The 15,580-nt window shown below is 38.3% G+C and overlaps 1 protein-coding gene across 1 annotated transcript in view; it reads right to left on the bottom strand.

The window, feature by feature from the left end:
• grin2da (glutamate receptor, ionotropic, N-methyl D-aspartate 2D, a) overlaps positions 1–15,580 on the bottom strand; it is a 95,719-nt gene that overhangs the window by 54,303 nt on the left and 25,836 nt on the right. The window contains exons 2-3 of the mRNA XM_027144049.2: positions 11,193–11,754; positions 944–1,210 (exon numbers count right to left, since the gene is read on the bottom strand). Coding sequence (XP_026999850.1) covers positions 944–1,210; positions 11,193–11,711 — 786 coding nt within the window. The 5' untranslated portion in view covers positions 11,712–11,754. The remainder of the gene's footprint in view (positions 1–943; positions 1,211–11,192; positions 11,755–15,580) is intronic.

Below are 15,580 nucleotides of genomic sequence, written 5' to 3'. Positions count from 1 at the left end.
AAAGTATGTTGTACATTGGGTTGCAAAAGTATTCACCCCTTTGGTGTTTGTCCTGTTTGTCTGCATTACAACCAGAAATTAAAATAGATATTTTGGGGGTTGTACCATTGGATTTACACAACACACTTATGACTTTGAAGGTGCAAAATATTTTTTAGCATGAAACAAACAATAATAAAGACAAACAGAAATCAGAAGTGTCTTGGGGGAAAGTCTTGTCAAGGCCATTGTTCAAGGCAAACATGCTCCAGCTCCATCAGGTTAGTTGGGTTGCATTAGTGCACAGCCATCTTCAAGTCAGTAATTGACTTGAGGTCTGGGCTTTGACTAGGCCATTCCAAGACATTTAATGTTAAACCACACCAGTATAGCTTTAACAGTATGTTTAGGATCATTATCCTGCTGGGAGGTAAAACTGTCCCAGTCTCAAATCCTGAGCAGACTGAAACTGGTGTAGAAATTTCTGGTTCTTTCTAGGCCTTTCAGACTAGGTGTATATATTCTAATATATTTATATGTGACAGATTATGTGACACTGAATGTGACACTGAGTGGAAATTAATCAACTAATTATGGGACTTCTGAAGTTAATTGGTTGGACCACATCTTATTCAGAGATTTCTGTTTGTTTGTCTTAATTATAGCTTGCTTTAGAACAAAAATATTTAGCATAAGCTTGTTCTGTAAATCCAGTTGTATACACCCTCTAAAAATCTGTATTAATTCCAGGTTGTAATACAGAAAAACAGGACAAGCACCAAGGGGGTGAATACGTTTGCAACCCAATGTACTCTATGTATAGGATAATGAAGGAATAAAGAGTAAAGTAAATTAAACCAAGACTAGTTCAAGCAGAAATTAGGTTTTGTTTTAATTTCAGTGATTCGTTCATTTGCTGTTTGAAAAAAATATGAGGGAAATCAATGCCTGTTTTTTTCCTTACCTGTGCCTCATTCTCTTTCAGCAGCCTGCGGGTTCTTGCACCTCCTGGGTCATCAGTAAGGTTGAGCATCACCATGCTCTTTCTTTCCCATCCAATAAATGAGCCATCTGTGATACCCTCCACCATGTCCAGGAAGTCCTCATAACCATGTTGGCGAGTACTGACCACTGAGAAAGATGTCCAGTCGAACTCTTCCAGTACCTCAAATATGACCTCCAACTGTAATGCGGTGGAACATGAGAACTGCAGGTAGACTGAGCCACTCTCCTGAGAATGCATGAAAAAAAAACCGTTTAATATTATCTTAAACACAAACTAACATATTCTGTTTTTTGTTAAAAGTTGAATATCTGTCTTAAATGAAAAATGTATTATTTATAAACTGCTGTTGAATCAAATTTAGATATGAGATTGTGTTCTAGTGAGACTAAAAGGAAGAAGAATTTGCTCTCACTTTCTATACTGCACATGTCCTAATGCTCTTTGTGTATTTAGCTAATCACTGATGTATATATTAGATATATTTTGGATGCTAAAAGCAGTTGCATTAATTGTATTCCTATGCATACAAAATACACGACCTCGGGGTTAATACCAAGTATTAGAGCTAATAAAATGCTTTTGCGACCTACTAAAATACACAGAGTGCTGACTGCCATAGCTGCTGTGCTATGCTTTCCTCATCTTTTGTTTTAGCCCAATTCTCTTCCAGTACTCTAGACAATAGACATTCACTCCCTTTTAGATTAATTATCCTGGTATTCCTTATAGTATGACTATAATAAAAAGAAAGAAAGGCAAAATAAACAAAAACTCTTTAATGTAAGGTATCATCTGCTACACAAAAGCCTATGATTCAGGTGACATTAGGTGACCTTGAATGATTCAGCTAGCAAACACCGGCTTCCGTTTCATTTTGGTGCATGGGAATTTGGCCATTCCACCATAAAGGAGATTTATCATGCTGGCACTGAGCTGTACATATAACAGTGACAAACTGCAGTACTTCGCTTGACACTTACTAATGGAAAATGCATACGTCATCATTGGTTGTCCTGAGAATGCAGAATAGCACCTGTTTTATGCCTACTGGTGGCAACCTAGTGTTAAGCTCCTTGTCACCATCCCAATTATCTGCCGTATTTTCTTAATGTTGTTGTTAAAGCCTATGAATGTGATCATTATCCTGCAGATGTTGCAGACTTGGTGTAGCCGTTAAAAACACCATTACAGCAATTTTTTTTGCAAATACAAGTCAAGCAATTATGTGTAAACAAAATGATGGTTTTGGTATCAGAACAATCTTATCCTTGGATTACACACTTAGCAGTAAGAAGTTAATTATCTACTGTAACTGTCTACATACCGTCCTGTATGCTTCCCCTTCTTTTCTTGATTAAACTCCATCCTAAACTATACAGAATTATTCTCACACTATATACAGAGATTTTTAAAAAGGTTAACACTTAATGGCAACATTTTTTCAACATAGTTTGCTTTTCTTTACAGTGTCAATAATTTCCCACCTAACTACATCATCAAAAAGACAAAACAGGAACGATATATATATATATATATATATATATATATATATATATATATATATATATATATATATATATATATATATATATATACACACACATATAGATATATAGATATAGATATATATATTTTTTCTTTTTTCTCTCAAGCTTTTCATGCAAAGTTAATGCTAGTGCACATTTTGATGTGCAGTATATCTACAAAAATCCTGACCTAAATAGTGCCCTGCTACTGAACTCTAAAATAAAAAATTATATATCCAAACAATAGAACTGAGAAATGTTTTTTTTTAACCACTACTCCATATAACTCCATGAAACCACATGTTATATGCAAAGCTGCACATGAGTGCTGGGTCTCAGAAAATTACAATATTATTAATTTTAAAAATAAAGATTTGTGCTTTCATTCTTTCGTCTGTATTTTTTAAAATTATTTTTCATTATTGAACAAAAATAGACTTGAAATATTGTACAAGAAATGATAATAATCAAAAAGGACTCCAGAAATGATCATGGTACATGGGATAGCGTTCCCACTGAACATTTCAAATCATTCTGAAATGTAATAAAATCATTAGATTAAAAGTTTATCAACTGAAGAATCCATCATTGGGAAAAAGCTTGCCAAAAAATTCCAAAGGACATATTAAAGTCTGCAATAACACTATACACCACAAACATGGCCACACCAGTCTCCACAACACCCAGCACATCTGCAATACAACGTTTATAGTTACCTTCCTACCAATCATACACACATACACACACACACACACACACACCTGATTACTATCACATGGTAATCACAGCCACAGCTTAGCCCTTTCCTAGTGTCTGTTTATCTTGTTTTTTAGTTTGCTTAGTTCCCTGACAATAAGTGTTTTTGCCTAGCCCTAGTTATTGCTATGTGCTGATCACATGAGCATTGCATGTTTTTTAACCTTGCCTTTGCCTCATATTTTGGAACTGTTTGTTATTTTCTTCATTAAAACTGCTTTACCTGCAGCTGTATTCTCTCAGGCTCCCTTTATCTGACGGAACACTTTGCCGCAATATAGACACAGCAGGTGACCCGGGCTGACCCTAAGCCTTCATGACTCACATCCAGCTGGAAGAGCTATGGCTTCACTTGGTGGCTCTGAACACCAAAGTTGAACAACTTTTCCAACCCATAGCAGCCTCCATGGCATTGTAATCTATTGCTTTTGCCTTTGCAATGTATGCCCATCCCAGAGAAATTCTCAGGTGATTGTACACCTTGCAATGGTTTCATAAAACAATGTTCCCTGTAATTTGCCACCCATGATGGGATGTCGGAGCCAAAAATTCTTTCCACTTTGGTCACTCCCCATTGGACTCTAATGCTGTGCACCATCCTAGCAATGGGTTTCTGGAATGAAACAGCTCTAAAAGCTGCATTTTTGCAAGGACTGAATCTAATAGTGTTCACTGAACTTGCTATAATCCTCATGGTACAATCCTGGCTTGACCTCACTATTTGCCACAAACACCTGTTGCACAACCATGGATGCATGCCCATCCCACACAGCTGTGATGCACATGCAGCTAGGGCTTAGTGAAAGAATGGGAGTGAGGGCACAGAGAGTTGCTGTTAATTTTGTGGGCAAGCAGATCATCACCTTGGGCTGTACTAAGTCCAGCGCAACTCACAGATGGTGAGTCAGACCCAGTCACTCTCACAACATTTATTCGCATTAACTATTATAATACAGCTCTGTCTGACTCCAGGGAATCTTCATTGACAAAGAAGCCATAAACTGTCTCACCATCTCTACAAACCCACTTCCTTTGCCGCTCTTTATCCTAGCTATCAACATCGGTGCGGTAACATGCTACACTCCACCATGAGCACACAGAAGTGCTGGTCAAAATCTCTGCAAATACCATGTGATTCTGGATATCTTGTGGATTAAGCAACAAACAGCTCTCCTGGAGTGACTGACAGCTTACTCTCTGGTCCCAGGACTGCTTAGACCACTATATCCATAAGCCTGAATTTATACTAGCATACGCATCTATCAAAAGTCCTAGGACACACACATAGTGCCGTACCCCAGCTGGGTACTGATCCCTCTGGGAGGTTTTCCTACACTGACCTTACAACTGTGCTATTTAGTTACACCAACACCACACAAGCACCTGTCCTCCAACAAAACACTTTGGCCCCAGCCACTTTAAAACCCAATTCATCTCCGGGGCCCACACCTCAGTAGACACCCAGGCATCCAGCACACATACCATCTGTTACAAATAAGGTATTGGTGGCCCAGTATGTTCACTGGCATCTGCTGTACTGTAAACTCATGTGCCATCTGAAAAGTCCCCAGAACCCTGCCTGCAGACAGGCCGGTGCCACTTCACACTCCCCGATGCCTGTGGTCCCACATCTTTATAGATTTACTCACCAATTTCCAGACTTTTCTGGTAACATAATCATTCATGCAATTGTAGACTGTTTTTGTAAGTCACCATCCATTCAGTATACTCAAGCAAGTATCCCAAACCCACAAGTGTCGCAACAAATCACCACAGGGGTCACACTCCCCAAAATCAGTCAGCTAACAGAATATGGATTTGACCAAATATCTATTATTGGCCCTTTCAGAGTCTGCTAACAAGTCAACAAACTGGGGCATGGCCCTCTAGTTCCACATATGTCAAACTAATAGTATCAGGTCCCCTCCCTTCTCACCAGCAAACATGCAAATTTACAAAAAACTAATGTAACAGCAATAACTAATGCAATAAGTGATGTAAACTAAAACTAGATTTTATATATATTCAACACGTTTACATCTATTCTGTATATGAAGATAAAATGGCAGGTGCTTTATCTGTTGTCTTTTTTAAACAAAATAAATATTTAATTTGAAACAGTTTCTTCTCTTGAATATGTTACTTTAAAACACTGCTACTCAAGTTTGTTCATTGTCTAGTTCACTGCTCCGGGTGTGTGTTCACGGTGTGTGTGTTCACTGCTGTGTGTGTGCACTTTGGATGGGTCAAATGCAGAGAACGAATTCTGAGTATGGGTCTCTGTACTTAGCCGTATGTCACGTCACTTTCACTTTCACTTTCAATACAAGCCCCACTCATACCAGAACTGCCTAAAATAAAAGCCACTGGACTTTAAGCACATTAGAATTACCCCCACTGCTGAACCCCCACTGCTGAACTGGAACTTGGACCTCCTGACTTGGCTACACCTAGCACAGGGGCCTCTCAAGACTGTGTACTCAGTCTGCTCAGGACAGAACGACCACTGTCGACTGAACATCGATGGATCCTCTGAGTAGATTTGTCAAGAGCACCAAATTCTGTTTGCCTTCACTTGGTGAAGAACCTCACCTGGTCAATCAACACCAGTTCCATTACCAAGAAACCCAGCAGAGTCTGTACTTTTTACCAAGGGACCTGTGTTTTATGTAGCTGTGTTTTATGTAGGTTTTAAGAAAACATTGTTTCTTTGTTTGCATCGGCTATATTGTATGTGTTCACACGGATCAGTAAAGTGAATGTGTCTGAAGATGCCATGGGAAACGTTTTGCTGCAGTGTGAACATCCTTGGAGGGCCACACAGACCTCCACATACAGTAGGTCTCCACCAAGGCACTGGGACAAAATCTTCAGAGCCATTATCTCGACCTTTTGATGGTGCAGTGGGTCCTGCGTTCCTCCTGGTGCACAACCATGTGGCCAGAGTGTGAAGGCAGTTTTTGTATGATGAAGGCATTGATGCCAATTACTGGTCCTCACGTTCCCTCTAGAAGGTTCCATTTGAGAACCACCAGATGTCATGTACTGGTACATCTGAAGCTACATCAATTAGCACCACAGACTGTCCAACAGCTCAATGATGCCTTGATCCGGGTCTCAAAGGAGATTCCCTCAGGATACTATCCATCTAATCAGGTGCATTCCCAAGCATTGTCATGAGTGCATACAGGCATGTGGAATCCATACACACTACTGACTACACTGAGTTGGAATGAAAGTCATGCAATTTGGATCTAGTATTTTCAGTTTTTTTCCGTGATTTTCGGTGTGATTTTGAATATTTATTTAACACATCTACATTTGGTGTTCTACATTATAAGCCCTTTCTGCATGTAAATATACTCAACGGTGCAGGTTATGGTCAATAATTGCACTTTGGATCAACATATCTGTGTTGCAGCTGAAAAAATAAACCCCTTTAATTACAAAATAGCATGGGCATATTAACAAATACTTCAGCTAAAATGTGTGTATTGTGACCATAGTTTTGTTTATTTCTTAAGCACCATCTGGAATACATTACCAAGAAACATTGGTCACACTCCTTTTATTACTAATTTTAAAAAAAAACATATTTTCACTTTAGCTTTTAGAGGACATTTATTTTTTTATTTCTACCTTTTCTAATGCATTACTACATTTCGTTTAGTTTTTGTTGGTTTTTCTTTTCCATTTTGCATTTCTCTTATTTTATTGTTTATTATATTTTGACAACATTTTTTCTTTTCTGTTTTGTACTGCACAATATAAAGCACTTGAACTGTATTTTAAATGCCTTACTGACATTTTATGAGAATAAAATTATTATTATTATTATTATTATTATTATTATTGTTATTATTATTATTATTATTATTATTATTAATATCTCTCTCTCTCTCTCTCTCTCTCTCTCTCTCTCTCTCTCTCTCTGTCTCTCTCTCTCTCTCTTGTGGCTGCTCCCTGTCACCACAGTGGATAACCTGGTCAGTATATTACATTTTGGTGCCTGTTTTATGCTCAATGTACTTCCTGACACAACCCTCCTATGTTTATCTGGACCACCTGGAGGCTACTACTACTACTACTATTATTATTATTATTATTATTATTATTATTATTATTATTATTATTACTACTATTATTATTTTTGTTACATTTTAGGTAGCTTTTATTTAGCCTACAGGTGGTCCAGTGGCAGGACCTGCACGCTCATTTCAGCAGCCCGGGTTCGATTCCCAGGCAGGGCGTTAACCCAGCGACTGCAGAGTTAACTCTCAATGCCAGTCCCGAGTGCAGATAAAAATGGGAGGGTTTTGTCCAAAATGGGAGGGTTTCGTCCAAACCTGTGCCAAATCAAATATGCAAACCATGTGATCTGCTGTGGCAAACATAAAAAGGGAGCAGCCAAAGGAAAAGAAAACAGGTAGATTACATTAAATTAATCCAGAGTCTATATTCTCAAAGATATTTCATTTGAAGGTGAAATCAACAGCATCACACATTTGAAATTATGTCTTACCATGGTCAGAAAATACAGAATATTTTTTAACTGTCTTTTAACATGCTGTCAATTCTGTTTGCCTCATGTTTTCTCAAGGCCCTGCTCAAGCTAAGCCTTGTGCATGAACATTTATCTCACTCTTGTTCTCCTTCCTCTGTATTCACCTATACCTCTGTCTTCTCTTATTAAAGTCTTTTTTGTAATAAAATACAAATATGAGCTCTTTAATTTTTGTACCTTGCTTCTGTTAAGTGCGTTTCTTTGTCTAGACTAATTTCTGGAGCTTCTTTGCCTGTATGTTTGCCTCAGAAGGCTTTGTTCTGCTGTTATTACTGCTGTACTGTTTTTCAGACAGTTATAGCGCATTAAGAGCGACTGCAGTTGTAAAGGAAGAAAAGCACTCACATTTAAGCTCCAGGCTCGCCAGTATAATCCTGACAGTGCAGTGTTTTTAAAAGTTTTCCCTGTGGATTTCCCCTAGATTTCTGGATTATCTACAATGAATTGCCTCTAGGTATAAAAGGTCTGCTGTCCAATGTTCCCAATGATAATCCACCTACTCCTGAATCTCTGTGGCCCTGATCTGGATAAAGTAGCTGGAGATAAAAGAATAAATCGATTAATCAATGAAGCAACGATTCAACCATTCTATGGATAAAAAACATACAAAAAAGTACAGCTCTTAGATACAATAGACAAGTGAAACACTAGCAAATACATGAATCATGTTTTAAGTGCACCAGCCTACACTCCTTATCTGACATAAGGAATTATAGAGTCTGACAGAAAATCTATGGTAATAGAAACCCGAACACCTCGAGTTCTTTTCTCCTATGTCATACGGCTGATAAACCATGACAGAACATGTCCCAATCATCACAGCCTTGGAAGGATTTATTCTGCTTATACTTACTGAGTGTTTCTATACTGTGCTGTGGAAAGTTTCAGCACATTTTAAGACAGACTGCAAAAAAAATCTATTCTAAGGTTACTAAAGCCCTCAGAGAAATGTTAAATGTACCCAAAGTCAGTCAACAGAAAAGATACAGTACTATGATAGCTTACTACAGCCCGGATCTGGATGAACTTATGAATAAATGAATCTCTAATAAGTGGTTTATATTTATACTTATGTATATTTATGCTTATCGCGATAGGAAAAGTGTGGTCTGTCCTAAGCATTAAAAATGCTGCAAGTTGTTTGAATGTTTAATGATCATATTTATGTAATATTTCTATTTCATGTAATATGATGAGAAAAACAAGTTTAAAAGATGACAATATGTTTTAAAAATCAAATTCTAAGGCAATGCCCTGATGAATGCCATTTATATAATAAGTGCGATATGGTGACAAACAGAGTTTCTGCCCCATAACGTCACCTTATTCCCTTGGGTTCTGGTATTAAGCAGGTTTAATGCGGTAAGTTCATAGCCACAAAAGTATTTAACTGCTTCGTGTAATTAATTATTGTCCTAATTAAACCTATTAAACAACTCTTCTATGCTTCATTTGGCAGAGTCGGAGTGAACCTCTAGGGAGATGCCCTGCTCAAGCTTGAGTAACCTCTACATCTGCCAATTCACAACAGAGTGCTTTAAAGCCTAGATTGTGGTTAATGGTTAGTGTATGAGAGAAAAGTATTGATTAAGAACTAAAGATAAAAAAGCAAGATCAAGAGAACCTTATTTGCATCTCAGTGAACATCTCTGAAATCCTAAATATATGAAGTAGGAAATATGAAAATGCATCTGTAGTGAAGAACTAATCTGGCACCAGGACCCGTGATGAATTATAGCGGATTTACTCACGAGTGCTTCCAAATGAAGTACAGTCTAAAACATATTTTGAGATGCAGTATATCTGACAGATCACAATGTACTGGCAATGTACAGTTATGATTGGATTTAAACAGTGCACAAATGTGCCTTTAAATGTTTCATCGTATTCTACCATAAAAACAAAAAAAGGCATTAAAACACCTACACAGAAAGAATTGAGCACTGGAGCATTGCACACTGTAAGTGGACGGTGGATAAGTTAATAGATTATGCTGTATATGTAGGTTATGTTTGATTTATTGTTCCATTTAAGGAGCCCTTTTATTTTGGAGAACGTTCCTTAAGAGGTAGCTTTCATCTAAACCTATGTGATGTTAAAATGATGGCCTAGACAAATGCAAAAACGGTCCCTAACTCTTTCCTGGCAAGTTCAGTTCCCTTTGTTTAAAATTTATTATAAATTTTTTTTTATAAATTTGTAATAAATACATGTTAATTCATTCATTGCCCATGTATCATAGAGTTTCTTTCTATGGTTTACACATTTATAACATTATAAGTTTCATCATAGTCAGTAGCTTGTGCTTTTTAACATATTAGGCAATAGAATTAGCAGTTACAGTGGAATACGCGTAAAGGAGAAGCTACTGTATGCAGAGCATCAGTAAAACACAACTAGTAAAAATCCAGTTGAATACAAGTCACTGAAAAGCATTGACTCCCTTAACACGGGTTTATTTTCCAGACATGCCAGTGCAATTGAATTCCATACACACACAAAGAAGCCAAGGATGAAAGATTAATAAATTTAGTGCCATTTGTATTTTCTACACGACCTTCTCTTGCATACTTTGGTGTGAAATCCGTCCTTCTCTATAATTTTCCTGTCATATCTACTGATGAAATAATATTGTATTTGTTGGTCCTATTTGTGGGATCGACTCTGTGCACTATTTATATGTGTTCGCTGCACCCAAAAAATTTACCGTCAAGAAATGTACAACAGTACAACAGTTTATGGAATTGTCAGGAGGATTGTATCAAAGCTAATTGACTGAATGCATGCTGTGGTATGGTCGCATGTGCTATCCCTTAGGCAAGCCTGTCCATAAGAAGCCTGCTCTACTCCTCTGCTGACATTGTTTTATCCTTTAGTGTCTTGCTGAGGAGATTTTAGTTAGGTTTAGAATTGAATCTTTTACCTAAGGACAAAGGTGCATCCCCAAAAGTCTCAGCTTTTGCACATTCTTAATGTATTTATCCTGTTACATACACAGAACAATTCTACTATACTAGAAGACATGAGAAAATAGAAACCTTATGAGAATGGTGCAAGCAAAAAAAAATGGAATTCACTCCAGAGAAATTTTGTCTGATAATGTAGTTTAGAGCAACATAACAAAGGAACGTTGGCACTGGTTCATATTCATATTTAAAACAAATCAAGCACTGAAAATTGTTTTCAAAGAAAGAAGATTCCAAATTGTGTGCAGCAGGTACAGCTTCTTAAAAGACTCCACGGAATCAAATCAGCCTCAACACCAGTATGAAGTGTATCGTTTTATGATGAATCATGAAGAATCTCTGGTCTGATGTGCTATGTGTTGTTTATCATAAACAATTGTACACTAAGATCTTACCTGTGGCTCTCTGCCCAGCCCAGCTCCACCTCCTACAGCCATGATTGGCACACCGGTTTGTGCTGAGACAAACTCCAGCACCGGTGCCAGCGGGGCACGTTCCGGGGGTGGTGGCTTCTCCTGCTCGAACACAAGGCCCTGCAGTGGTGTGCTGCCCAGCAGCTCGCACAGCTGCAGCAGAAGGCTCCCTGGGCTGCTCTCGTTTACTGCCAACCAGATGACATTGGCTGGGCCCCATGGTGTCATCACACTCTCACCCACCTGCCCCGACCAGCCTGTGCCCACTCCTGTTCCTGCTGCTGTGCCTGCACCTGCCGCCAAGGTGCCCCCTACCCCTACACTCGTCTCCGGGAGGTGGGAGGAGCCCGAGTGGACAACGGCAATGTTGACTCCGCCCGAAGCCCCGCCCGAGTCCCTCTCTCGCTCCCGGGGGCGGAGCAGTAGCGGAGGGGACGACCAGGCCGGCCCGCTGCACGCCAGCACAGCCAATAGGAGTGATATTGCAGGCTGCACCACCATGATGTGGTCTGATAGATGGTGAAGACTAGTTCACGTAGACAACCTTGAAAAACAGACCAAGCAGAAGAAATTGAGCTTTATTTATCCAGCTGAGGAAATTTGTTACTAGGCTTATTGACCAATGTCAATATATATACTGTATATGTGTAGTTGACAATTACATAAATGACAATATGAAAGAAATCGGGAAATAATTCTGCTAAATTAATTAAAATTTCTGTAAGCGATATCCATAGATATATGCAGTTTTCCTGTAGTCTGTCTGGAGAAAGTAAAAACTAACAACTCACTAATCTCACTGGATTAATGCACCTAATAAAGGTGTATTGTTACACAGTGATATGTTGTACAGTACACACACACACACACACACATATATGAATGTATGTGAATAGTGAACACTTCACTCCGGAATCACACTAGTGTGTAATGAACGTGTTTACAACCTTCCATATATGCAGAATTGCTTAGAAAATTGGGCAATAATAGGGTATCAAATTCTATCCATTTTATTGTTTAATTGTACTTTTAATTGCATTAAACATTTTTATAGTTTGGTCAGCAGCAGATCACTTCCTATGATGTACAGTGTAGAAGAGCGCTGAAGAATTGTGCAAACAATGGATGAAATCAGTATCTGAATAAAGTGGTCAATGAATGAACAATGCTTCTAGCCACTTGCCACTGGCTTTGTGTGTGTGTGTGTGTGTGTGTGTGTGTGTGTGTGTGTGTGTGTGTGTGTGTGTGTGTGTGTGTGTGTGTGTGTGAAATGACTGCAGGCATCGAGACATGAGTGATGAGTTATGACAGAGTGAGAGTGAAGGAGATGCAATCAAAACACATTACGATTATAAGATTAGCGAGACAACTCTCTGTATATCTGTATACTGAACATGTATTCAATTCCACTCTTGTCATAGCTGGTTAATGTACAATGTGAAATAGTATTTAGATTTATATACTTTGACAAATGTTGAAAATCAGAACGGCTATGGAGGTGTTTTATATATATATATATATATATATATATATATATATATATATATATATATATATATATATATAGATAGCAAATTTATTGGGATTTACCTTAAACCACAACTGTCAACCCATCTACATCTCAAGCTACAGTATATCGCAACTCCCATACATTCATGGTCTCCTGGTTTACCCCATCAAGACAAATAATGCTGAATTAAATCATCTGTCTATGGTACAGTATATTATATCCTGAACATGGCAATTAAATCAACACATAAGTAAAAAAAATGCACAGCCTAGTGACACAACGTGTAGCATTAGAGCTCTAGGTTCTCCGGTATGTTCCAGTCTGTTCATCGTTGTACACGTCCCCCTGTGGATTTCCTCCCAAAAACAAAAGTGTTTGCATGATCCCTCGCAATAGGTCTTCTGTTGTACCATTTAGTGCATATTCCTGCCTCGTGCTCAGTGATAAGCTTGTGATCAGGATAAAGTGAAGCAATGAATCCATCATTCAATCAATTGATCATTAAAATGCACACAGCAACAACAAGTACAGAAAGACCAGCAACAACATTAATCATTTTCTAGTCCACTCTGTGCACCATCCAGCCAGATAAATGGGGCTTGATCTATGGTGAAATAAATCCAAACACCTTGAGTTCTTCTCTCTTATGCCTTAAGGCTGATAAACCATTACAGCAAATGTCCCAATCATCACAGCAAGAAAGAAATGTCCTCACATCTGCTAACGCATTCACAAGTACGCTAAGAGGTAAGCAGTTGTTTGGGAACAGGAGCTGGATAAAAAAGACCAATCATGTGCTGAATCATACATATGCACCCTCAGAGATGTGAGGTATTCATAAACCAGACTGAAAAACAATTACCTCCTTTTTTAAACTAATTAATATCAGACCATTTCAGTGTCATAACAGAGAGACAGAGAGGGAGAGAGAGGGAGAGAGAGAGAGAAAGTGCGAGAGAGAGAGATAGAGACAGAGACAGAGAGAGAGAGAGACAGCGAGAGAAAGACACAGAGAGAGAGAGAGAGAGAGAGAGAGAGAGAGAGAGAGAGAGAGAGAGAGAGAGAGAGAGAGATGTGGGGATGTGGTAGCCTAGTGGTTAAGGTTGCGAGTTCGATTCCTACGTCCACCAAGCTGCCACTGCTGGGCCCCTGAGCAAGGCCGTTAACCCTCAATTGCTCAGTTGTATAAAAATAAGATAATATGTCAGTTGATCTGGATAAGGCCATCTGCTAGATGCTGTAAATGTAAATGAGACATCGCAAGACAGAGAGAGAGAAAAGCAAAGACAGGGTATAAAAAAATCAGCTACATGTTTCAGGAAATTCTGCTTTACTTGTAAGCCAAATGACACAGATCACAGTGAGGACTCTCGCCTGTAAGTTCATGAAGAGTTTAATGTCCTAATGCCCAAGATAACAGAGAATAGACTCACAGTGCAGTTATTGACAGAGACGATGCCATTCCTTCATTTTGTTGAGTAACTCAGAGATCACTTTCACTTTTCCCTTAAAGCTACACTTCTATACTGTACATAGTTGCATAACATAAGTTAAGCTATAGGCCCAAAAGTATGTGGACACCTGACCACCACACCCATGTGTGCTTGTTGAACATTCGATTCCCGATTCAATCTCCATTAGTTCTTAAAATAACCTCCACTAGATTAGGAAGCGTATCTGTTTACATTCGTTCAGCCACAAGTTTAATAATGAGTTCAATATGAAACCTATTTCTAGACATTTTTACTCATTTCTAGCTAATTAACTAATTTTATTTACATATTTTTCTTATCCTGTCAGACACATTTGATTCTTCCTAGAAATAATAAATGCTTAATGATAAATAAATAAATGCATAAATATCTTCAATTATCTTCAAGTATTTTTTTTTCAAGCTTGATAAAATGAAACCATGAAGTGAAACAAGAAATGTATTTAAAATAAAAACACCTACAAGGATATTCATCTAATATTTGTTTTTTTTGTGCCCACTCCTCAGAGTACCTCAGAGCAACAGACTATAACGATGTAGACTATGTCGCTTGTTTATTTTCTCATTGCAGGGTTGCTGCAAATCATCAAAGTGCACAATTGTTAACTCCTTTCCTCTGAATAGACTGAGAATATACATGTATTTTCTTATTCCTGAACATTTTGAGCTATTTTCAAGTCTTTCTGTACAGATTTTATGTTGTAATTGGGTTGGAAATTGGGTTAATCTGGTAACCTTTCCACAGGTTTTCACAAGTAACTACTTACACGGAAAAATCCTACTAAACATATTTTTTTTTATTCAACAGGATGCCAAGTATTAAAAGATAACCTCTTCCTATTTGGATCTGTATTAAATTTAATTTTGGATGCATTATCAGCTGCCTAATATAAATAACACATTCATTTTTAGTTGAACCCCTAATCTACATATGTAATGCCACATTAATAGACATGCCTTTGCTTCTGCTCATACATGCAATTTTCCAATCATATTTTTACAATTACAAAAACTGTCCAGGATTTTTAAATCTGTGCCCACTCTTGCCTCTGTCATGACGTGGGACAGAAACGGACCCAGACGCAGGATAGCAAAACAAAACAGGGTTTAATAACAAAAAACACGAAACACGACACGGACTAGAGACAGGACAAAGACAACAGTAGATTCCGCGCTGCCATCGGCAACACTGCTCACATTTATACACAAGACAATAATAACATAATGAGGAGCAGGTGTGGTGACAGGGAGGAGCAGACGAAGGCTGGGCAGACACGTGACGAGGAACAATAACAGACACATGCACATGGCCAAAGTCCGGGCTGAATCATGACAGCCTCAGATTCCTGTTTATGGCCCACAGAAGTG

Source organism: Tachysurus fulvidraco, chromosome 7, assembly GCF_022655615.1.
Source record: "Tachysurus fulvidraco isolate hzauxx_2018 chromosome 7, HZAU_PFXX_2.0, whole genome shotgun sequence".
Taxonomy (NCBI): domain Eukaryota; kingdom Metazoa; phylum Chordata; class Actinopteri; order Siluriformes; family Bagridae; genus Tachysurus; species Tachysurus fulvidraco.
This window is presented reverse-complemented; position numbering and strand designations above follow the sequence as displayed.